General features: G+C 37.2%; 1 protein-coding gene across 1 annotated transcript in view; it reads right to left on the bottom strand.

Moving 5' to 3' along the window:
• Window positions 1-18,823: 18,823 nt before the first annotated feature.
• The window catches only part of LOC134532775 (uncharacterized), a 52,080-nt gene continuing 45,037 nt past the window's right edge, over window positions 18,824-25,866 (bottom strand). The window contains exon 6 of the mRNA XM_063369656.1: window positions 18,824-21,050. Coding sequence (XP_063225726.1) covers window positions 20,684-21,050 — 367 coding nt within the window. The 3' untranslated portion in view covers window positions 18,824-20,683. The remainder of the gene's footprint in view (window positions 21,051-25,866) is intronic.

Raw genomic sequence — 25,866 nt, 5'->3', positions numbered from 1 at the left:
CTTTATTTTGGTAACGTTTTTCCCGGGATTTGTCCCGGAAAAATGCGGAATAAATTAATAACTGTAAAACGGTGCGTTCTACGAAGAAAGGTATAGACACTAAAATTAAAGAGAGCCAAATTTACCATAACATATCAAAATTTTACAAACATTCATTAATAACTACTGTTTTGTTTTCTGGAATTCGTCACGGAAAAACCTAAAATATTAAAATAAATTGAAAATGGCGCATTTTACAGCATGTTTCAGGACAAAGTTAAAGTAAACAACGATTTTCATAGTATATTGCAAATTCACAAAAATCAACACAAAATAGGTTTTTGGTTTTCCAGAAAATTTCCTGAAGAAAAAAAAAGGACAAAACGAAAACGTATCGTACGTCAAAGAAAGTCGTGACTAAAATTAAAGACTTTTTTGTATTAAATATAATTTCATTTCAACAAAATCTGCTCATATATATAAATATATATTTACATATGTATATAGTTTTTTTTGTGACTCGTCCTGGAAAATCTTTAAAAATTCAATAAAACGAAAACGGAACATCGTATTGAAAAAGTTTCGGTGGGACAAACAGAAGCACACAAGATTTCCTATACCAGATTCTAAATTCACTGAAATCTGGTATATAGATTTTATTTTGTGATCGGCCACGGAAAAAGTATTGAATATGTAGGCAAAATAACAGAAAGCATTGTATCCCATGTCAAATTGTCAGATCCGAACTATATTCAATTTCCATAATATACAAGTATTTTAAAGTCACTTAAATTATATTCCTTTTTCAGTTAGTGATGTGTTAAAACGTTTTTGAAATCTACCAAAATTATTTTCCAGAAAAAAAAAATCAGACTCATTTCAACTGCTTATTGTTTGAAAGAAAAATTTGACACGTCCATTCTTACAAAACATATCATACAATTAAATTTACACAAGATTTCCAGTGACCTGTATCGAGAAGAAATAGAAAAATATACACACATTGGGATGCACTCTGTAACACACAATACTGAATAAATATGCATTAGGTAACATACATAAGTACTTTAATTTAAAATATAGGTTACCTAAACAAACATCAGCGTGATTTTATATTTCTATTAATGTCAAACTGATCCAAAAATTCGGAAAATAACCTGCATATCAGCTCGAAATGTTATTTAATAGAATCATCCTGTTTAAGAGCGTTATATACCCATTTTTAAAACCAGTTATACATGCGTCCACTACTAGCCTATTTTCTCGAGAATTATGATAGCTACAGCTTCCAGATTATTAATCTGACGAGAAAAGTAATGTAGTTTTTCCAATATAGTTTTATATTTTGGAAATCGTGACGCAAAATATATTTAAAAAAAATGGTAAAAACAAGCAATTTGTTGATAATTTTCTAGTTATTCGATGAGAAAAATGAAAATTTGAATCTATATTGGAAAAGATTATATTTTTCTGAACAAAATGGTATATTACAAGTATAAGGTCACAGCATTAAATATCATTGTATTTGGTTAGGAAAACAGGCTAATTTGCATGGATATGTAGGAACACCCTACCTAAAAAGCCGTCACAGTAATTGCAGTCCTCGGGAGGTAATTCGCGCCGGTTTTTACAGGTTGATCCATGACAGTTTCCACAAGCCGAAGAACATGGGATGCCGTGTTTCCTACAACTGCAGTTGGATGCACCGCAACCATCTTCGTTGCAAGTGCACCTGATTACCTTCAAAAGGCATTCCATAACTGTTGGCTTGTCTGTCGAAATTGGCAAATTGTCTCCATCCCCATTCTTCTGGATTCATCTTAATTCCCTTCCATTCTTGTATCTGATAGAAAACCCTTAAGAAATGGAAACGAGCTGAAGCACTAGTTGGAGGTAACTGTTCTGGTTGTACACATTTGGAACTAGTAGCTGCATTCTCACTTAACACTTTACAACGCAAAGTGTCGAAAGTGTCACTTCTTGACCCATTGTACAGGCGTACTACAGCTGTTCTGCCGATTTTACAGTGTCTTCTTTTGACACACTGGGAATGCTATCTGAAAATACTTTCGCAAGTTGCCTGAAGGCACTGTCATTCTGGAGAAGATCCAATATTTTCCCCTTTATACCATAGATGTGTGATGTCGTGTCACATCCCATGAATGCATGACAGAAAAGAATATTACTACAAATTTCATCACCGAGCTTCAGCTTTAGCTCCTTAATGTGATATGTTTTCTTCTGCCTTTGTTCACTTTTTAAACACAAACAGTTATGTGATTGTAAGCCAAAATATTAGAGTAAAAGGACAAGTAAATCTGTGTCTGTTCCTATAACTATTGTCAACTGTTCTTTTGCACATTTTAAAGCTTCTTGGACAATGTAAATATCTGCATCACCTGGTGCTTCGACAACAGGACATTTTCTTCGCGTACATGTATTGCTAATAACCTTAAAAATTGTCCTTTATTTCGCTCGTTCAAAAAAAAAACATATCTTTACGGAGTGATAGCTGCATTTCTCCTGTGAATTCAACTACAGGTGATGCATTACCTCTTGCTCTTCTAATATGTGCTGTGTCTTTAGTACTGTGAGTTTTCCCATATCCATCAAATACAGTAGTTGCTAATCCATAATTTTTCAAGATGAAACTCACGTACAGCTGAGCGATCTCGTTGTATGTTGCAGTATGGGACCAAGGTAACTGATGAAGTAAATATCCTCCGTCAATGACATATTTAATTTAATTTTATATATTTTATCGTTTGCAGAGTTATAACACATGGATACATAAAATCACTCAGTACAAGGGAATGGGAATTCAATCGTATAAATAGTAACTACATATACCAAGACAATAGTAGGGGAAGGGGGGGCAAGATGGGGACGCTAAGAAGAAATTGCCTTAAAAAAATAATGGTTGTTGCTAAAATGGCGACAAATATTTCTACAGGTGCACAAAATGTCAGGCTATCTTTGTAAACTAAAATGATAGTTACAGATTACTCACTGAAAACAATGGCAAAACATTTACGATCTCACGATAACACCCCATCTTGCCCCATACATGGGGCAAGATGGGGCATAACTTGGGGCAAGATGGGGTGCCATTATTTACACATGTCACATACATAAGCAGTGTCTTCGTCCTCATCGTCTTCTCCAGCACATGCACAGTGAGCCCACCCTTGACATTCTATACACTTAACCCACGCTTCCGTTGATTCAGAAAACAAATGACCACAAAAAATACACTTAGCATCGTCAGTTTCTTTCACTTCAGAACCTTTGTCCTTTTTCTCTTTGGGTGGGCATACTCTTCTTTGTTGTCATCATTCTGTGCTCTAGGTTCAGCTTGTTTTTGCAAGAAACAGCACGTTTCCCAGTTTGAGCTTTCAGGTCATTTATATATGGCGATTCAGTTAAAATAGCAGTTTTCCCACGGCGCCGATCACTAGAATTGTTCCTTTCTTTGCCGAAATGGGGAAACGGCATTGTATCTTTTGGGGATACTCGACTCAATGCACCAGTGTTATTTTGTACAGTGGAGAACGAACAGCTAGGAAATATGCAATTCTTGTTTACTACAGGATTCGAGGACTCTGGTATGCTATCTTTTTCAGTGACATTATCAGGCATCATTCTGTCAGTAGTTTTGGACGAACAACTAGGAACAGAATTATCCTTCCATACTTGAGAACCCGAAGATTCTGGTATGCTGGCTCCTTCAACGACACTAGGCGCTGGTCTGTCAGTTGTTTCGGAAGGCAAGAAATCACTATCCTGAAAGACCTCAGGGTGTATTGGCCATATTCCCGTGGTTTTGAAACCATTGATGGCTGTCGTCATTGTGGCTTCTCGTAGAAAAGCACTTCCAAACAAGCTGGCTATCTGATACATTGTGACAACACGCCCTGGGTGGCATCGCAACCAATGGTTACTGCAACTTCATAATATGTGCTGAGTGGCTTCATGAATGTAACGTCCAGTGGCTGGAGGCGATATGTGCAGTGCGGCGGGAAACAGAGGAGGATAACCCCGTTTTCTCTTGCTAGATAAATTAGTTCAAGATTTTTTGTTTGTGTAGAATGGCCGTCAAACAGTAATAAAACACGATTATTTTTGGAGGCGTTAGTAAATTGCATAAACCGCTTGAACCACCTTACGAAAATGTCGGACTGCATCCAGCCTGATGGATGACATTCGGCCCAAGTTCCAGGTGCAGACCCATCCAACAGTTCGTCTTTCATTCCCTGTCGAGGAAATATCATCGGTGGCATGTAAACGCCTGGTGCACGGAAATAAAGTTCTACAGTTACTGTTTGTCCTCTCTCTGCCGATTTTAGAGCTCCAACTTGTTTTCTTCCTTTCGAAGAGATGATTTTCGATCTTCACTTTGGCACTGATGACACACTTGTTTCATCGCAGTTGTACACTCTGTCTGGAGTAATTTGGTATTGGTCATACAGCTGTCCTAATAGTTAAAAAAGATTGGTTTTTACTAGACTATTACAAACGAGCAGGTATGGTTTTTAAACCTATAATATAACTACAACTTATCAAAAGCATTACTCTTGGCATGACAATATTTAGGAGCTTTTAAGGAGCAAGATGGGAGCAATGTTAAGGGGCAAGATGGGGACGTCCCCATCTTGCCTCAACTGTAGCATAATACTTAAAAGAAGTATAATAACTTTACAGCTTTTTTAGTCAGTTCCGCGGTTACAGTATTAAATACCTCAAACACAATGTTATTCAATACAAGCCAAGAAATATAACATTTTAAATCGTGGCTTACCTGTTGGCCTTGCCAAAACCAATTAAAATAAGATCAAAACAGTGAGATACAATAAAATGGCCACCGAACACAACTAAATACTCCAAGCTTACTAAAATCTTGTACGCCGAGCCAGCGTGACTTGCTCTTCGATATTAAATCCTTTCCCGTAAGATGGCAGCACCATGCAGACAAATAAACACCTGCCCCATCTTGCCTCACGACCCCATCTTGCCCCCCCTTCCCCTACATAAATTTTAAGCACATTTTGATAAAGGTCAATTATATAATGCAATTTTGTTGCCCTTTATTTAATTCACGATTTATTTTGAAGTACGGTGCACGGTTTCCGTTTTTTTTTTCTTTCGATAAATTTTTTCCGGGACATTTCCTGGAAAACAAAAAAAAAACAATTAAATGATCTGTGTTAAATTCTCATATATTATGAAAAAAAATTGTTTACTTTATCTTTTTCCTAACCCATTATACTGTAAAGTGCACAATTTTCGATTTATTTCATTTTTAATATTTTTTCCGGGACTAATCCCGGAAAACGAAGCAGAATTTATAAGATGATTTTCTTGAACTTTGGATATGTTATGGAAAAGATAATGTTCTTTAATTTTTGTCTCTACAGGTTTTGTCGTCAGATGCACCGTTTTTGAGTTATTATTTTATTTCGCGTTTTTCCGGAACAAAACCCGGAAAAAAGTTACCAAAAGAAAGTGGATTTCGGTGTATTTTGGATATGTTATTCTACGAATTTTTCTGTGAATTTTGATGTAAAAAAAACTTTTCTTGCAATTTGTCCATGTTTTTTTCATATCTTTCCTGGACTATCATGGCGAGTAGCTTGAAAAGAATCTTCACTCGGTAGCAACCTACATTGTACAAGATTTTTAAGTCTGTTGATTCGTTCAATGGTTCGTTAATGCTGTTTGTGAGCTTTCGCATAATATAAAAAAGACGCAATTATCTGTTAGTCGGTACGCATGAAAAAAAAGCAAGACAAACGAATCGGTAAGTTAGGGCGACTTTATTTAAGTGCGAAACGGAAGAAAAGAAGAGCAACAGCTCTGATGGAGTACCAGAAACAAAGGTAAGATATAGCGATACCGATATTAATTTTTCTTTTATTAATGTAAAAGAACACCGGAGAATTCCAAACCCGGCTAAAAACTATTTTAAGAAACATATGTTACAAATTAGTTTGTACAATGCATTAAATTTTTTAGAAAAATCCGAAGAGTTGAAGAATATGGTGCAGCACAGTAACTGATCCCCAAACGGGTAACTTGACGGCTCATTTTTCTTTACCAAGATCAAGCAACGCAGAGAATGAAAATATGGTTCTGAATCCTGATGAGGAGTAAGTAGCCAGTGCTTTATACTACACAAACTGCGAACTGTATTTAACGATAACATTTAGAATTAGCATTTTATTACGTTCGGAGTCTAATGAAAGGCTTAAATTTTTCATATAAATAATTTTCAGTCCAGTAATTAACTTCTATGGATTTGTTTTTGGAAAATAATATATATACGCCTAGTGTTACGGACAGATTAAAGAAAAGTTAGATACTCGTTATTACTTTTGTATGTAAGTCATTGGAAGTTATTATGGCTTGACGACCATACATACGTCATCGATTATCAATTTCAATTAGTAATTTTAAAAAGTGAACTAATAGGGCATTAATCCAGTCCTAGAAAAGTCCATGTGATGTGAAAAATACTAGTGCTATTATAAAACAAGCCGAAAGATAATTAAATAAATCAGTATGGGCGAAGTTATAAGGGTGGGGGAATAATTGCGAGAATGGAAGGCAAGCTATTGATGACTCACTGTGTTCGGTTCCAAAAGACAGTTTCTTCATCCCCCACCTCATTTCCCTTGTTTGAGTGTGTCTCAGTTTACAAATGCGTTCGACTATCAACAAATTATTGTTACTTGTGGTAGCCGCTTGGCTGGAAAAATGCCAGGAATCCTTACTGCTGTATGTTGTAATATTCAACTGCGTCATTGGGTGATTTTCCATGTTTCCTTATAAAAAATATTGAGTGCGAAAAATTTTCCCCTTGTAGGCTTTCTAGTAAAGGACGATATACAATATGGCTCTCCTGCAAACAAAACATTCAGTAAATATATGATGACATAAATTATTATTGTTCCACGTAGGCATTTCTTGTTTTTGAATGTTACTTGTTTCTATGCAAGTTTGTACGTGCATGTATGTGTATGCCCGTATCTCGTGCTGTACCTACATTCTGGAATTAGACTTGTCATATTAGTGTACAATAAAACTCTCTTACATCATATCCCACACTTACTGATTAGTTTGCGAACAGTGGTAGTGTTTATAGGCAGGATTATAGAATTAACTGAATATGTCACTACCTTTAAAGAGAAATTCATCAACATTTTGAGCGGAACACACAACTATAAAATTGTACTCAAATATTAGAGCCAAAATAGGAAATTTCGTTACTTTTGGAATTTTGATACTCGACATGTCACAAATATATTTTTTTTAATCTTTGCAGGACAGTCACCAAATCGTACGCCAAACTTCAGCCACCAATCCAACTGCTGGAAACGGAAGCCGGTGTTTTTCATTGGTCCACGGAAGTGTCTGACACCATCATCATAGAAAACAACATCGTTGAAAACTTAATAAAATGACGTATGAAATGAGCAGTATTCAACAGGAAAGAGAGGTATTTAGAACAAACATTTATCGCTGATTTAGAATTTTTGTAATAAAACGTTTGAACCTATTTGAAGCCAACAACAACCTGCTAGAACCTAGTAAGAGCCATAATATACTCTCATGACATACTTAATGTTCCATCAGTACAACAGGGCAGGCAGTCCGAAGAAATAGTTATCAAACAGCTAGAAGACCAGGAAAAAATTAATATAAGTAAAGCTGGTCTTTTTATTGACCAAGAACACCCATTTCTTGCCGCAACATCCGATGTCCTTGTTGGCGAAGGCCGTCTCGTAGAAATTAAGTGTCCTGCTTCGGCATATGGAATGGACATAAATGAAGCCATGCGAGAAGACAAAATAAAGTATTTGAAATATTTTGAAGAAAGTCCTACTGTCATTTCATTTAAAAAAGATCATGAATATTTCTATGAAGTCCAGAATCAGCTTCACATAACCAGAAGGGATATTTGCTAGTTAGGCATCTGTACTTCGAGCCAAAAGAAATTAAAAGTACCTATTGGAAATTTTCAGAGACGACACATTCTGGAAAGAAAAAATGGAGCCAAAACTCGTTTTATTTTAAACACTATGCGTTCTTCCGGAATTAGTTGATCCTAGACACACAAGAAATATGGAAATTCGGGATCCACCGCACATAACAGAGGCTATCAGAAGCCATAAGATAAAATGCATGGGAAAACGAAGATAGTCCAAAACAAAACCGAATATTACACCCTGATTACATTAAACGTGAACATTTTTCAAGCTTTTGCAGAACTTTCAAGAAAATGTTGGTCTTGGATAATCATTCAAACTAATTTTTATAGTGACCTGTTTGATTTATCAATCTAAGTCGCCTGCTCACTTAGCTTCATAAACTGTCACCTTTAATACTGGAAATTATTCTTGCTCATTGTTTCCATGAACCTTCATTTTTAGTATGCCAGCACCTACATGTGCATAAGAAAGTATAGGCCGTGTGGTCACGTTCAGTGCCTACCTAGAGAATCATTACCGTAATTATTTTGGACATGTAAAAAAATAAAATGTCTTACCTATAATGTAAGTTTTAAAGCTGAGTTAATCTTTCCAGAATGGTTAAATGCTCAAGTGAGCAATGGTGCTTTAAAATTATAGAAGACATTGCTTGTTTAGCTGAATAAATACTGAGGTGGTCGTAACTGTTACTTAGTTTGAAGGAAATAATTCATTTGGCAGCCAATTGAGAAATTTGTAAAATTTGTAAATGAGAAACAAGAGAATTTCCTAAAAAGAGTGTTCGGTATGCATAAACTTCTTGTCTTGTAAGTCCTAACAAAAAGGAGAAACGAAATAAATTTCGTTAAATAATGTATAATAGCGACCATAAAAATATTTTGCTTCAGTGGTAAGCAAAATTAAATTCTGTGTTTTGTTGTTTTAAAAGTGTGTGTGCATTAAATCAAATAGTATAAATGCCTGTCTAGTTAAAAATATAAAGCTTATGTACATTTTTTGTGCGTCACAGGTAAAACCAATTTGTGTGTATTTCTACTAAACTTGTTTAAATAATCTGTTGTCGTTTACTGTATCGGATTTGTAAAATTATTTCTATTTAAGCATTTGTTTCTCTTAAGTACCTCTCTAAAGGCCATCTACATACTTTTAAGATTGTTGGACTTTTCTGCAAACAGTTTTGAAAAAAAAATTTGTGATGTAAAAATATTTGTGTTTGAAATGTCTATTATACCGTACAGTTTTTTTTTAATTTGTCTTTCTTGGAAGTAAATCGTGCGCACGTTGGTTTAATTTATAGTGCTCTTTTTAAATTTCTTTGTCTTTTATAACATAATGAACATTGACTATTGGTGTGAAACAAAATGTATGAATTACATGTGAAATAAATACATGTTTTTTAATGTGTAATTATGTAACGATTTCTTGTATAGTACCTTTTTCTACCACGTCCAAATAAAATATATGCTACCTGCATGATAACTCATTGCCATGACACAAGTGAAACAATTATAAAGGAGATTATTCCATCTTATAAAGTCACGAACACTTTTTTTTTTAAATAATACATAAGATGTATGTATTTCGAAACGCTTTTACAACTATCATTGACAGATGCGAGTTATAAAAAATACATAACATCGATTCGGGAAATATATTTAACTTCGGCAAGATTTGTTTGCAGAATAAGGTAAGTTAATGTTTCTTGGAGGATATGTAACGTTTAATATCCACGTGACTTCGAAAATTACGATGTAATGTCACTTTTCCCATTTCATGTAAAAGTTTGTGTTTTTAGCAAAAACAAAGTAATGCATTTTATCTTTTTTTTTACTTATGAACTACTAAACACGCGTAAAAAATATGCTACCATTACGATAAACATACTTTTCGCGTTATTTGACATTTGAGTTGAATGAAACGTGTGTAGCCACTGTTAGCTCGCGCGGCGCTCCGCTCGTACGGGGAAGGCAGGCAGGCAGGTAGCAATGCTGTCGAGACATCCCGACCCGTACCGCGCCGTCATGAGGAGGGAATGACCACGGAGTGAGGGAGGGTAAACCGAGTCTATCCCCTCCACCGACATCATTTCGCCAGGACGCGCTCCTAGTAGGCCACTCCTCCAAGGCTAAACTCCGCCCAGGCTAGAGGTATTTTGTGCTGCTCGCGCCGGATTCTGAGTAGCCGCTTCCCTATATACCACTCTTAAGGACAGAGGCTATTCCTATCTTGCAGAATCTCGTCACTGTTCAACTATGTAACAGAACTTAACTGAATTCAACATGTTTCAGGATAATTATATTTAGTGTTGTATCTATAGCATGTTTCAATTGTTTTTCATGGAAAATTCAAAATCACCTTTATATATTTACAGCTTAAAAATTTTATTTTCTTTCCGGGAGGGTGCCAGGCTAACTTATGCAGCTGTTTGGTGGGTCGTCGGCCCCAGCTTTGTTCATTAGGATCGTGGCAGTGGTTGAATTACTAACTAGAGAAGTAGTATCACACTCCTCAGGCAGCATGGTTGGCTGATGCCTAACTTAGGTAAGGGGGCACTGGAAATCACTGTCAATTTGTTCTCACATTTATTGGCATTCTATGCATTGCAGTGTTACACTATGCGTTATACCTTATACTTTACCCTGACAAAAGTTTCTGATTGCTTCATTATGTGCTTACGTTACATCTAACAGCAGTCTTATTGGGGATTTGCATGGAGTCGGCCATACCCGTAAGTTTTTGAATTACGACTCGAACAGGCTCTACGAGCCGTGAATCTACAAGTGCTTTAATGTCTTTGTTTGGGCCAGCAGACATATGCACGGCTACATTAAATTAAAACGCTTACCTCTGGAGTCAGCGAGTTCCATAATTGTCGACCCTGCGGCGTGGTCACGTGGCAGGGTTAAATCTAAGGCGGTTGGGATAAGCCCGGCTCCGCAAAGATGACCCAGGGATGTGTGGGTAACGAGAGAAAAAAGATTTAGAGGTGAGAAAGTCTATAAAACATTTACCACAATATTTCAAGACATGTGTGTGAAAATGCTGAGAGTTAATATTGTGGTCATTCACTAAAAACTGGTTTCATTATATTTGTGAGGTTCATACTGTGCAGCTATACTGCATGACTATTAAGTAAATTATATAAACAATTATTTTATGCACAAATTACTACATTATGTTTCTCACCATAAAAGTAATTGTCCATAAAGGTACATACTGAGGTTGTTTAAAACAATAGCATGTTATGAGACTTTGTAGTGTCACCTGATGGTATAATGTAAAGAGGAAATATTACTGTGTAAGCTCTGTGTTGGTAATGCTCAGTATAGAAATTCAGTAATGTATGAGACATTTGCAGCCTAGATTGTCACTAAAGAATATTTTTTTTATGAAAAAAACAAACATAAATATTAAATTTTTTTTGTGTCCACAGTAATCTCTTTCCATTGTATTATTTTATCCGTAACATTCCTGTATAAAAAACCCTATCATTGTAGCTTTCCTAATTGTTCGTTGGTTTACTTGATATGTACCAACACAGTGGGTGAATGTATCTTGAAAGCGATACAACATAAAAGGTTATATGTTACATTTAAATTTATATGTTCACTTTATAAAAAAAATTCATTTATGTGCTGTGGAATGAAAAAAACGAAGACACATTGAATATTTAAACACTAATATTTTAAAGGCATAAAATCTTGCACTTTCTTTCTTGTACATACTAATAACTACAATGTGTTTCAAAGATAACTGACATGTCAAAAGGTAAAATTATTTATTATGAACGTTCAGCAAAAATCTTTACACTTTTCTTTCCTTTAAATGACAGCATTATTTTTTCCATATGAATCACCCAAGTTTGGTAAGTTTTGAAGATAGACAATCATGAAATATAAGGTTGTAAAAAATACTCTTTATTTCTCCAAAAAAAAAAAATTATTTCACTTTCTTAGTTACTATCAATTAACCGGCAATGAAATAAAATTCTAAGTGAAATAAAAAAAGCACTATTATAACAAAAATTCACAAAATAATTCATTTTCATTGAATGTCCAAAGAATTTAATCTACAAGAAAATGTTCTAATGTCTTCACATGCCAGCATTAAACAGAAAATAATTCTTCCTTTCTATGGAGTGTCCAAAGAGTTTAATGTTTCAGCTCATTTTCTAATTTCCTTACATACCTGCAACAAACAGAAACAATTACAAGTACTGAGAATGTAGAGAATAAGTCATATAAATGGCAATCTGGAGACAAAGTCCATAACAGAAACTGTAGAGCAATAAAGTAATACATAGTATTTAACAGAAACTATATAGCAGAAAAATAATATTCATGGCAACATGATACACACCAGATGGTCAACACATTTCATTTGGTAAGTATATGTATAATTTGATAAGCTCAATAGTTTTGGTAGGCCTATCTTATTTAAATGTATACTGTTCTTCATGTATTCACAGCTTTCAATATTTTTTTTTTGTTTTTAATATTTGTCAAACATTCAGTTACATAAAAAATTGGAAATATCGTATACCTACATCACAAAGAGTGTTTGGGTGATTTAATGCAATGGCAAAATTAGCACCTACACACATTAATTAAAAAAAAAAACTACTACTGCTTATAAATACAAATGGTAACAAAAGTTAACAGCACTTAGCTCTTAATGTTTCTCAGGTAGACGTATAGAATATAAACGTGTGGTGATTGTAGTAGTGACTGCATTATGCGATACTGTATGCTGCAACACTAAGTGAGATTAATGGCAGAACAGTAAATATTTTTTGTGTAAACTTAAGACAAGCAGCCAGAAAAGTAGGTGGTTTATTTTTATGATTTTATAAAATGTTATAGTAATTAAGTAGTAGTGTTTTGTGTTCATTGTAATTTTACAGTTTATCAGATTTTTTGCAAACAAGAAAATAAAAATTACAAAATACCTTTTGCTTCCTGAAATGCTTTGGAATCATTTTGTAAGACAGCACTGTGTTACATCAAGCAGTCTACCAATAGTTTTATAGTTTTAACATTCATGATTGCGATATCGCAAGTGCCGCCATGTGAGAGTCCCTGCTGTGCTTGCAAAAAGCTTGCTTCAATAAAAACAAGGGCCTCATAATCAGATTTTGTCACATATGGAGTTATGTGTTTCTTGCTGCAAGTATTGCTCTCTTGGGTAATGACTGAAAAACATATCAGGAAGTAAAAAAAAAAAGTTATAATTTTTACTCTTCTTACTTTTGTTGATTAAAACAAACTTAATAAAATCTTGTGCAGTTTTAAAAACGATAAACAACTTAAAGTACCTCAACATTCTCTTGGGAAATATTTCGATACATGTCAGGATGTGAGAAAAAGTTTTTCAGAATTTTTTCTTTATTCATTTAAAAGCCGCAAAACAATACAATTACTCTGTGCATTTTATTTGCTTTTAGGAGAGAGGTGGGTAATAATCTTACGTTGTGGCTTTTCCACAAACTAAAAAAAAATTAGACAAAAACTTTTTTTGACACTAGTCATAGCCCTGAATTTATCCTGAAAACAGACTTTAAATTTCTACAGGTTAGCAAGTAATCAAAGTTTAAAGCTTACATTATAATACCTGTGCATTCACACATACCTGTACGTTCTTAAAGTACAAACACTGGGAAAAAAACTTTTGGACGGAGGACATTCATATGCTTCTGTTACATCAGATATATATCTTGAGAAATAATAATGAAATGTAATATATCTTCAGTATGGTGTTCTATTATACTAGTACAGGTAGGGCTTGTTCTTAAGTATAGAATATGATACCACAGGTAAAATATATACTGTAGTAGGTATGTTCTAAATCTAGAATAAGCATGGCCATAGCATAAAATACGTTACCAGAAAGCTAGTTTAATACACAAACATATTTTGTGCAAAACAAGCATTAGAATACTCCCAAACTAAAACCCCCATATAATCATGCTAGTCACATAATAATGCAGAAATGGTAATGACATAAATGTGCCATGTTAATGTCATCATTAATGTGATAATGATATTGTGATACATACTTGTCCCGAAAGTGAAATTGGTAAAAGTTCCGTATAACATATTCAAATTCATCCCTTGATCCAGAAGGCATGATCTTGTATACATTGTTCCTGTGGTACATTTTGCTTGATGTTTTGATTTGGTACATTGAAAGAACATGGGCATACTAACTTGTGTTATTACAATTTATATATGAATGTAAAACAGTTACAAAAGAAATTATTTCACAACACCTGAGATAATTTGTTTGTCTTGTGATGTTCTAGTATTTGTTATGTCCATACTCTTTCGACGTAACAAATTAAAACAGCAAGCATCTTGTACCACAAAACCAAGGGATCAATTTGGACACGTGATACGAAAAAAATTACGTCAACCTAGGCTTAACTTTAAAACCTGTAGAGAGAAAATATGAACTAAATGATGATACATATCTCTTAATTTACACGCAAATCTGAAAGTTAGTTAAAGTTCAGTATCTCATATCCAAGTTTTTCACTTGATCCCGAGGTACATGATGCTTGCTGTTTTAATTTAGTGCGTTGAAAGATCCTGAACATAACGAATACTTGTAATATAACAGTGAATAATAATCTTAAGATTATTACTAAATATGCACTTTCTTTCTATGAATTAAACACTTAACCTCACAATTATTATTAATAAGTGTTTTTGATATCCACCAACATGGTCGTGCTGTTATGAAAATAAAAACAAACTCACGAAGTTGGCCGAAGGTGAAGTCTTCGGGCATGTTCGGGTTGGTCCTCAACCCTTTGTGAAATGTAGGCTTCCCCTCCTCGAGACGCGCCCTCACACACACAAAGAAAAAACAAATCTGTTCATTTTCAAAAGTTTCCTTTGGAAACCAGTTGCCAAAAAAATAGTTTGTAGGTAATACTACAAGAAATATATTGTAACTTTGTACAACGCATCGCATGGTTATTTTTTCATGTATGAAATACGTTTTTCGAAATAATACTGAATATGATGATTTGATTTTTTTATTGATTTTATCATTCAAGCATAATTTTTTTAACCACGGCATAGATAATCGAATATTCAACAATGGCTTTATTTTGTTGTATCATGGTTATTATGTGTAAAGATAATACTGGAAAGCTATTCAGGGAACGGATTACAAAAAACTGTAACTAATGAAGATACTGGGACAACATAAATAATAAATGCTACGGTAAGAATCCGAACCCAGTATTACTGCGAACACTATTTTGTAGTGATACAGTTGTTTTCATGTAAATGTAAAAATTTACAAATATCTGTAATTTTACATAAATATTTCCGTTTCATTTACAAAAAAAAAAATTTCCGTGTGCAGTAATTATGTTTTGTTTAGTCCTTCTGATAGTTTTACGACGAGATCGCCAATGCCGCAGTGTCAGCGACCACTGGACGATTAAACCAGCCCGTGTAAGAAACGGTGTTCGTGTACATCATTCTGGTTCCAGGCGCCTTGGGTTCGAGACAACCCCGTACCCTCGCTGCCCTGTCACGTGACCCCACCCCTCCCCTCTCCCCTCAGTCTCCAGGCACGCAGGTCAGCGCCCATCCGAGCTGCTGTTACAGCAAGCAGCACGGCGGCAAATTAAATTGTGTGAATAATCTGATTTTGGATACTGGAATAGTTTTTCTGCAATTTTTTTTTAAGTTTCTGTAATTTTAAGCTTGTACAAATATTATAGGTTTTTTATTCTGTAGGTATCAAACATATTTCATAGGAAATAATAAAATAAATAAAACATTTTTTATCATTTTAAAAATATGTATTCACTAAAAACGACAACATAACAAAATGAACACATGATAGTCAAAAACCACTGTGTTTTAAACTACATTTTCATAAGAAGAACCTGTAACCAGCATCGAGACAACTCATCAAGGCAACAAAGAAAGCCTAAAAAATTGCTAATATTTTATAAAGATACATACTTGATTGTAAACATATCTGTAACTTTCACTAGATTAGTAACTTAAAAAGGCACTTGAGGCAGTCAGTCAAGTTTGTTTATTATTATCATAATGCATTGCAGCACAGATGTGTATACATGCATTTATTTAGGAACCTGCTTTCATCACAATACTTAAGTCTTAAAACCTTAAAAATAATTTTCCTCTCATATTCTCTCATTCTAAAATCTATATAATCAACAAAAACCTTACAAAACTTGTGGGCATTTTGTCAGTATACGTATAATTGACAAATATTTTAATTTTGTGTTGATGGCATTCTTATTTAAGTAAAATTAAGTTATTTCTGATTTTTATTAATTTTAATTTTTTGTAACCATTGATATGTAACTTAAATCACATGCAGTATAGTTGAATTATAGTGGAGCGACGTGATTTTTCACTTCGAAAACAAAAAAATAACCTAGCCAAGGTAATTTAACTTGAATAATCAAATTTTTTGACATGTTTATCTTTAAATTTTGCACAGAAATATGTTGTAAAGTGAAACAGGTAGTAGAAAAGGTAGTAGAAAAGTATTTTCTTTGTATACAATGTGTTATCTTTGGAATTATAAATGCCAAATAAAGTTTGAGACAAATAAAATAATGCAAACTATTATATATATAGCCTATATAAACTATGGAGAAAAAAAATTAAATTAAGCTCACTTGTGACTTTGGAACCATGTACTATTTGAGAATATTCTAAAATGTAAATGCTACATGCAGTCATATTATAGAATTTTTTTTAACATAGTTTGTATTATTTCACTATTTGCAGAAAAATTTATTTTTCCACATTAAGTTCTGAATTTTTTAAAGAATTGATATTATAAGACAAACATATGTACTATGCAAATTCAAAAACACCATAAATGTCCTCTGTTACAAAAATGTACTTGCAATAACTCTACCACAACCCTTAGATATTTTTAATTACTATTTGTGATACTATAACTATATATTTGTGAAACCATCATAATTTAAATTACTATAAAGTACTTTAATACTTAAAATTATTTATGTAGTTACTAAATAAGCACAACAATTTTTGTTACTTTAACTAAATGAAACACTAAAAACATTTACTAATTAGAATAGGTGAAAACTACAAAAGGAATAAAAAAAGCATGTTATAATACACAAATAACCTACTTATGAGGCACCCATGTTTTTAAAAAATTCATAGAATGTCAAACCATAAAGTTTAATAGTATTGTGTATCTGTACTCAAGTTTCTTAAAAAACTATATACTGTTTAAATAACGGTTTTTGATTACTATTTCCAAAACATTATTTTTACTATGACTAGCTTTATATGCAAGTCTTCACAAACGCATGGATATCAATATACCTATTTCAACACCTAAATTTGCTTTGTAAATTAAGCTTCACTATCATCGAGAAACATTCAGTTTCGAGATAAAAAAAAGTCAAGTAAAAGCATAATGAATTTACCATAGAGATATTCAGTCAAGTCAAGTTCACTATATCTTTAGCTTCAGGTTACTTATAAATGGATAGGCCCATTATTAAGGCGAAATAGCTTAGAGAAAATTAGTACATCATGGCATAATAAGTGACTGATTTTAATTCTTAGCTATACTATCCTTGTCCTGAGCTAATAGCTTACGATACTATCGACATTTTGCAAATATTTAAATAAATATTTTTGATTGTATATAAATTCCAATCCCTAAAAAAGGAAACAACAGAAAAAGCTTTTAAAAGTCACTACCAAAACGTTTTAACGAGACAAATGTATAGTGTAAAAATATTCAAGTTTTAATGCTTTCGTAGCTTGAGTCAAGTTTTCGACACTTGGCATTGAGCAAAATAGAAAGAAAGGAACCTTCGCTAATTGGGTACCTTTAAGCCTGATCTACAAAGCCAGTTACTGTAGCCCCTTGGTCACTTAATATTTTTTGAGTTAACAACATTTTTATCAATGTTTTTTTTGTTATATTCAAAAATGTTAAGTTCTTAGTCTTGAAGTGCATTTTATATTTTTAATTGTCAGTTTGGTTTTAACGTTATTATTTATAATTTTCATCTACTGTTTATAATTTGTAATAGGCCTTACTTTTATGACCAACAATTACCGTTGATGAAACAATGTTTCGTCGGGCGGCCGTTGGCAGCGCGACGGAGGCAGAGGACGCCTTACGTGTCTTGTGGCAATCAGGCCCGCGCCGAGCGAGATGGACGACTGGGAACCCTCTACCGTCTACGAGCATTGTGCACCGATCTGTTAGCGGACCACCATCAAGGCGAAACTTCGGCGAGGAAGTTTCATTACAAGTCAGTGATAAAGCTTTGATTTGCATCGAAAATAGGTATTTAATCATGCTAATTTTACCAAGCCTGCAAGAGTATTGTAACTATTGCAGTCAGCGTTCCTCAAATAACTTTTGCACAATTGTAAGTAACGCTTTTATTTAAATTTTTGAATCACTGCCTCATGAAATATTCTTACTAGCTACGTAATGAGGGCAATTTCGTATATGCATATATTACGTGCCACGCAATGGACTTGCAAACAGACATTGCTGTGAACTTCGTTACACTACTGACACGTCATGCCACGTTAGGAGTTAAGGGATCTTCCAGTTTTAACCTGGGTTTTCCGAGACTGTGCCAACGGGATTTTTGAAATCCATATTTATTTAGGACTAACTGTTTTGGTTTCCCCAGCATGATGATACCGAACTTAAGATACCTTAAGGGGCCGTTATTTTTACTTAAGTGTGTTGCGCAAAACTTTATTTAAGACTCTTTAAAACTTTTATCAATTTTTATAACTATTATGTATTTCAAATATTGTAATGTTAATATTTAATCTATTTAATATTGTAATTATTTGGCCAATTTCTACCCGTAGCATTAAGCTTATAATATATTTTTTTATGCTCCCAGATAACTGCTACTTATATTTTGTAATATAAAATTTTTATGTGCGATTTTTACCATGTGCGTAAATAATTATGATATTCTGATTTTTATTGTGTTTATAGTTTAAACCAACCTGAGCTCTGCTATGTTTGCAATTGTTTCGATTTCTGCTTTTAGTATCTTTTGCTCGACACCGCACATTTTGGCGGGGTTACAACTGGTTTAGTTAGTAGATTTTCGGCCAGTAATTTGTTGATTTTCTCAATTAAACCCTCCGCCCAGCGAGTGACTGTAACTTGGGCGCTTGTTATATTTGGTGTAGCGAGGGCCCACGTCGCTGGAGATCGCGTAAGTCCTGCACCGAGTTCACAACTGACGACCGAAACTGCCTGACGAGCCTGTCTGCACTGGCAAGCCTCTGGGGTCGTGGCGGAGCGGGGTGACGCACAGCGGTCTCAGCTGGACTCGTAGGAAAGAACACAGCCCGGCCATCCCGATTTTGGTTTCACTTTGGTTTCCCAAAAGCGCTCCAGCCAAATGCTAGAATCAGTGGCGTATTAGGGGGATATAAATAAAAATGAATATATAAACCCACAGAGAACAAGCCTAAATCAGCCGATGTCAAATACATGGTCCCAACGATGAAACTAAACAGGTAATTTGGATAACGCTACAACAGTACAGACGAACACATTAAAACTTAAAATATTAGACTAAATCCCTGGAAGGAATTCAGTCATACAAAATATAACAGCACAGACGAACACACAGCACAGTGGGATAACAACGACGAATCATTTTCAACAAGCATAGTAAATGCAGACAGACAATAAACCTGGACAACGCAGCAAACATACGAACTCAACTATGGAAATAAACAGGTATTATGGACAACACGACGTCGAAAGCACCGACGAAACAGAAGATTTCCCACGACATCAATACTGTTTGGTCATGGGAAATCTACTGTTTTCGTCAGTGCTGTCGGCATTGTGTCGTCCATAAAACATGCTTAGTTTCATCTTTGGGTCCATCTGTTCGACATCAGCTTATTTAGACTTGTTCTCTGTGGGTTTATGTTTTCAATTTAATTTCTTATTTTGAATTCTATAAACTGCAATGGCGTATGTCCAAAAAAATTGTATTAAATAAACATTCCCCATTGCGTGTCATTTAAAGAACATATTTTTTCTTTGGTTATTGTTTATTATAGTATGGCTCCACGGAACCTCCCCTCACATGGACCTGGATACGCCCTCACTGAATGTCTGAAGATAATAGCGACTTGCTGCCACAAATAGTTTACATTGAGAAATCTTTGTTGGGAGGTATCTCATTTGTTCATGGGAATGAATACAATACTTTTAATAGAACTATGTTATGATCTTTGTAAACATCTTATGCCTGAACGAAGGCAAATTTTCAATACCAAACGATAAAAATATTATGACATAAAAATTATTACAAAAGGGGTTATTTCAATCCTATCCATCCCATAAACGTAAATAATAGTAAAAACAATAATTTGTGTAGTTAACACACATGTTGACGAATACTTTATGAACTTATGCACAGGTCCATCGAGAGAAACCCGGGGGCCCGGGAGCAAATACGATAAAGCACAATTTTTCAATGTTAACAATAAAAAAATTCTAAAAACCCGTAAACGTTGCTGTGGCCATTAACTGCAACTGTGATCTTCGCGTATCGCATAAACTTGTAAGGTTTCATGTGAACTGTATGAAACACAACCGGGCGCTGGGTAGTGATTGCAGCACTGCACACCAGGCTGGACGCGAGGTGGTGAAATGAGAAGGCTCTATTGAGGAAGCAGGAGGAGCGCGGAGACCACGGCGGCCACCTGCTCCGCCGAGACGTCGGCCGTGTCGGTGAGGTAGCTCTCGCGGCGCTGCTTCATGTCGGCGACCTGCTGTTGCACGCGCGCCCTCAGGGCCTGGGGGTCGCCGCGCAGCTCGGCCAGCGCCTCGCGGGTCAGCCCCGCCGCCAGCAGGTTGCGCAGCAGCCCCTTGCGCAGCCGGGCGCTGCTCTGCGGACAGCGGGCCAGCAGGCGGCGCAGCGGCGCGCGGTGCGGCTGGGCCCACTCCAGCCACGCCACGTGGCGCAGCATGCAGTCCGTGGTGTAGGTGCAGCGCGCGAGCGCCGCCTCGCCCAGGCTCAGCTCCGTCCTGCACAGGTTCAACACCGCATTCGCAACCACACAGCATCAAACACCAACAAGAAGTTTAGTTTTGTCCCGAGCTACATCAGGTGATCAGGGTTATTTTAGAATTCTTCGGGCTAAAGATATATGTCCCTTTAATATAAATATACATTTTAGTAAAATATCGTCTAATTTGTATTCTCGTTTCTTGATATTCCATGACATAAAAATTTAGGATATTTATAAGATTTTATTTGAGAGAGAAGGTGGTGTTCGTTGGTTGTCTAAAAAAATGTAAGGTAACCTATTTATTTCACAATGCATAATCATTTTAGGCTCGAAAATCACGATGTTAATTTACATTTACATAAATGCCCATCTAATGCAATTTACTCAAATAGGCTTTATTGAAAGTAGTAGCAAAAAGGGATGTACTATTAACTAGTGCCTTCAAAAATGAACTGATACATTCAAACCCACAATGGGAACACATTTATTTACATAAATTTTGGTATTTAAGTCTCCCGATCCCTTAATATTTAAGTGCTACACATTATTTAATAGTTATGCATAATATTTATTCTTTTTAATATATCAGACAAGCATATGAAAAATAAAACGATGATTTGACGAGCGCGATTTAAAAACCCAATTACTCTAACTTTGTTCAATCGCAGGTTTATTAAAAATATAAATGGTTCTCTCAAAATTAAAATGCTTATCGAGTCAAAATAATCATATTGTTACGATTGGGGAAAATAAGGTTCGTAGAGAATAGCCCAATTAATTGTATACAGTTTTATTTATTACTAACATTTACATTACTAATTCAATCACCACACATAATGTCTGTTCACAAATCACTAAGTATCTGTCCAATCCACAGTTCGCACTTCTCACTGGAGCTAGGCTCAACAGTGGTTCGCCCCTTACCCCGCGCCTGTCCACACACACAGTCTCGCGCCACTCGGTCACACGGACCCGTCGCTTCGCATCGCGCCACTCGCAAAGGAAGGTCTCTCGTCTTCCCACCAACTTGCACTTACTTCTCGCGAAGGCCGGGGTCGACGCGTTTATACCCGTTGGCCGTCTTTATGGAACCGACTGGAGTGGTTGTGACATATCGCGTCATCCCGGGCCGACCCAATGTTCGAAGCATCCAGAATAGCAGCGTATTATTCACGTCTTTCCATGCGGCGGCCTCTGTAAGCCCGCGGAATTATCAGGCCACTAAGGGATAGATAAAAGCTCAGAGGAAGGAGGGCGCGGGGCAGAGGGATGGTGGGGCCCGATCATCCTAATCCCCCAATGGTATGCGCGCATGACTTCAGTGGTGCCGTGCGGGACCTCTGGGCCAGACTACTGCTGAAAGACCCCCTCAAGTAGCTGGCACGCATCGCAGCCCTGCTTCCCAGTTCGTAACTTGCCCCCTCCTTAAACCTGATCGTCCCGAACAGGTAACAATCTCTTCCGGCATATTTCTCAATCGGTCCAAATTCGTTCCTTCTTTCCCCTCTGGATGTGGTAAACCACATCATTTATCCATTTCAGCAATTCATATGGGTCTTCCTTGCTGCTTGCCCTTCCTTCGCTGTGGGTTGTTCAACCACACTAAATCGCCTTCCTGATAACCAGCCGAGTTAGCCTTCAGGTCATAACTCGCCTTCACTCGATTTGTCGCTAATAGGAGGTTCTTACTCGCTTGATCGTGTATGAGTGCCATATGCTCATCCAGACGATTGACATTGTCAGTGATGCTGGTCGGCTCTTGTCAAGGACAACCGAACTTAATGTCACAGGGCAGCCTCAACTCCTGTCCGAACACAATACTCGTGGGGGTCTGTTCAGTGTAGTCATGGATGGCAGCCCTATATGCCATCAGGAATAAATTGATATGTTGATCCCAATCATGTTGATGGTCGGTCACAACCTAGGGAAGGTGTTCCTCAAGAGTTCTGTTGAACCTCTCCGCCATGCCATCGGACTGAGGATGTAGGGCTGTAGTCATGGTTTTATTTATTCTCAGCAACCAACACACCTCCTTAAATACTGTCGACTTAAAATTGTGACCTTGGTCTGAGTGGAGCTCCATTGAAACCCCAAATCTGCTAATGAAGTTCTTGACTAGTGCATCCACAATGGTAGTGGCTTTTTGGTTAATGAGATGCAGTGGGGTGTAATTCTGCCATAGACCACAGTAAGGAGCCATCCCAGCACTTTCCTGAAGTCATTTTGGAAAACTATGGGGAACCAACATCAGGATAGTCGGATCGGGGTTTGAACTTCCGTCCTCCTACATGAAAGTCTAATAGATCACCGCACTCTGTAAGAGAAGGTAAGTAGCCAAATATGGAAGTATGTGTTGCATTTCTGCGATAGCCATATCTTTACAAACTGACAATTTAACCCCTTCGCATACAATGACTTCGACACCGTGTGGATGGCTGCACCGAACTTGCTTGTAGCAGAACTGCGCGTGGTTAAATGACTTTGCCGATAGATAGAATGGCATGTTCCGTTTATTAGTTGACCACCATTTCTATGATATATTTTTTCCTTGATGCCTGAAGCCGAAATTACAATAGCCCGTCGTCTCTGTTTGTCATCCATCTGTCCATCACTTTCGTCCATCAATATCATGTATCTAGCCAATCGATTAACAGGGTTTGTATAAAAAGTATCGGGAACAATTTTTTCTTGACGTGACTATTCGCAGCGCGCTTGCATCCCCCAGGCTCGTGGGTGAGGGGTGGGGGGGTTGTGACCTTCAATATGCGCCAAACGCCAGACGCCTGCGAGTGTTCGTGCAGGTTAGATTGTGGTTCTAGTGAAACCCTGGTGAGTGACTCGGTGCAAGCCCAAAATGCAGCGAACGATTGACATGCACACCATCAAATTTTGTATTGGACTGGGGAAGAGACCGAGAGAACCAATCCAATCATCAATACCTCCGCGACCCCCTTAGCCCAATCAGCAACTAACAGAAACTCACCAGCTAAGCTCATCCAGCCAGCACTGAAGCCACATTTCCGAACCTATCACATATCTGAAACTCCTCTGAAAGAAAGCCAGTGATCCAGCAAAGGTCCTATCCAACCTCTACTAGCTTTCCAGGCTAGTACCGGAGCAGTAATGCTGCTCACCCGCCCGTCTGTATTAAAGTGAGGACTCCTGAGGACATGCTCTCAAGCATAGAGTGACCACATACACCAGCGCGATTTCGCACCACACGACCTGAGTGCAACCAGGACAACTCAAAGATGGATCTCCCATTACAAATAGTCACTACAGTCAAGAATTTTCATGCCACTAGGAGCTTTTCTGACCTGTTAACTCGTAAGCTAACAAGGTAACTGTCTCAGTTCTGACACCTCGGGAACTGGAGACCCGAAGGACTAACCCTTTGGATAACCCACTGTCTCCGGCTCACCGGAGATTACAGATTTTCTGGCCCGGCAGAGGCTTTTCCAAGGACTTATCATTACCATTACACCTTTTGGATTTTCACATTGAACCAAGGCCTTTGGGACCCCATGTCCTGAAGGTCCGACAGTGCCGACCCACCAAATAAGGTTTCTGATCCTTATATTGTTTCACGCAGAGAGAGTGTTTTCTCCTTACCAGATAACTCTTTCCAACATCTAAGGATGTCGAGGGACTAGGACTCCCCGGTAGAGCCCTCTTTGGTAAATACCCTTGATACTACGATGATGTACACATTGCCATTAGTGTGGAGAAGCAATATATTCGCTTCCTTACACCTTTTCCGTGTTCCTGTTAGATTATGCCTTGGCTACTTTAGCCAGCAACAGCCCCGACACCTTAGACAGCAAGCACCTTCTCCCGCAAGAGTCAGGACCACTCCTAAGACCAGTAACTGACAGATTATTCCGACTTTACGGCCGGCATACTCGCGTTTCCCCTCCCACATATGCACCCTATTAGGGTAAGGTCGGAGTATCTCCCAGTTCTCTTTGATTAAACATTCCAGAACTATAAATAAACAGAACTGTGAGAGATCGCTCCCTGTTGTTGATCGGGAGGGTATTAGAGCTTCGGCGCCGACCAGCGACTGGGGCCACCAACCCAGCATAGTCGCTGCCTCAGCCCCTTTACCGCACTCAGCTAACCAGACAGTTGGCTGTGTCCTGAGCCCTAAGACTTTCTCAGCACTGCTAGCGCCTTCCCCGATCTCCCACATCATGCTGGGACCCCTCAAAACATTAAGTGAACCCGTGGTCCGGTGGAGGCCTATCCAATCTCTGTTAGCTATCCAGGCTAGTACCGGAGCTGTGTCGTCGCTCACCATGTCAACTCCGAATCAGGCTAGGGAACCTTTGGAGCCTGCTCTAAGCGATCGGAACTCCACTACCAAGTACGAGTCCTACCCAATTAGAATCCAGGGCCTTGGAGGAAACCTCAGCAGGACACCATTCAATATTTCATGGATTCTTCCCATACTACTACCAACTTGGGGTCGATTCGGCAGACCATTCGCCAGCAGCTAACCGACTGCCACTCTTCAGAGTTACTCCACTGGATGTATGCGTCTCCTTGGATTACCCTCCGACCTGCCGTACTTCGGCCCGACAGATTTACAGCCGATTAAGGCCCGGAAGTGCCTGAACTCATCTGGCGGCGATAGCAGGAAGCTCTGGCTATAAATGACAGACCAACTGTGCATATGCTGGAGGGCCTCGTGATACCTCGGTACCTCCCCTGACCACTGGACTAGGGGAACGTATCACACCTAGTCGAGCAGTTTACAGCTCTTTTTTAAGCCTGGGTGCACCCGAACACAGCGGCACCTTTCTCGGTCCGTCCATTACCATAGGCCTGAT

Source organism: Bacillus rossius, chromosome 1 (genome assembly GCF_032445375.1).
Source record: "Bacillus rossius redtenbacheri isolate Brsri chromosome 1, Brsri_v3, whole genome shotgun sequence".
Lineage (NCBI taxonomy): Eukaryota > Metazoa > Arthropoda > Insecta > Phasmatodea > Bacillidae > Bacillus > Bacillus rossius.
This window is presented reverse-complemented; position numbering and strand designations above follow the sequence as displayed.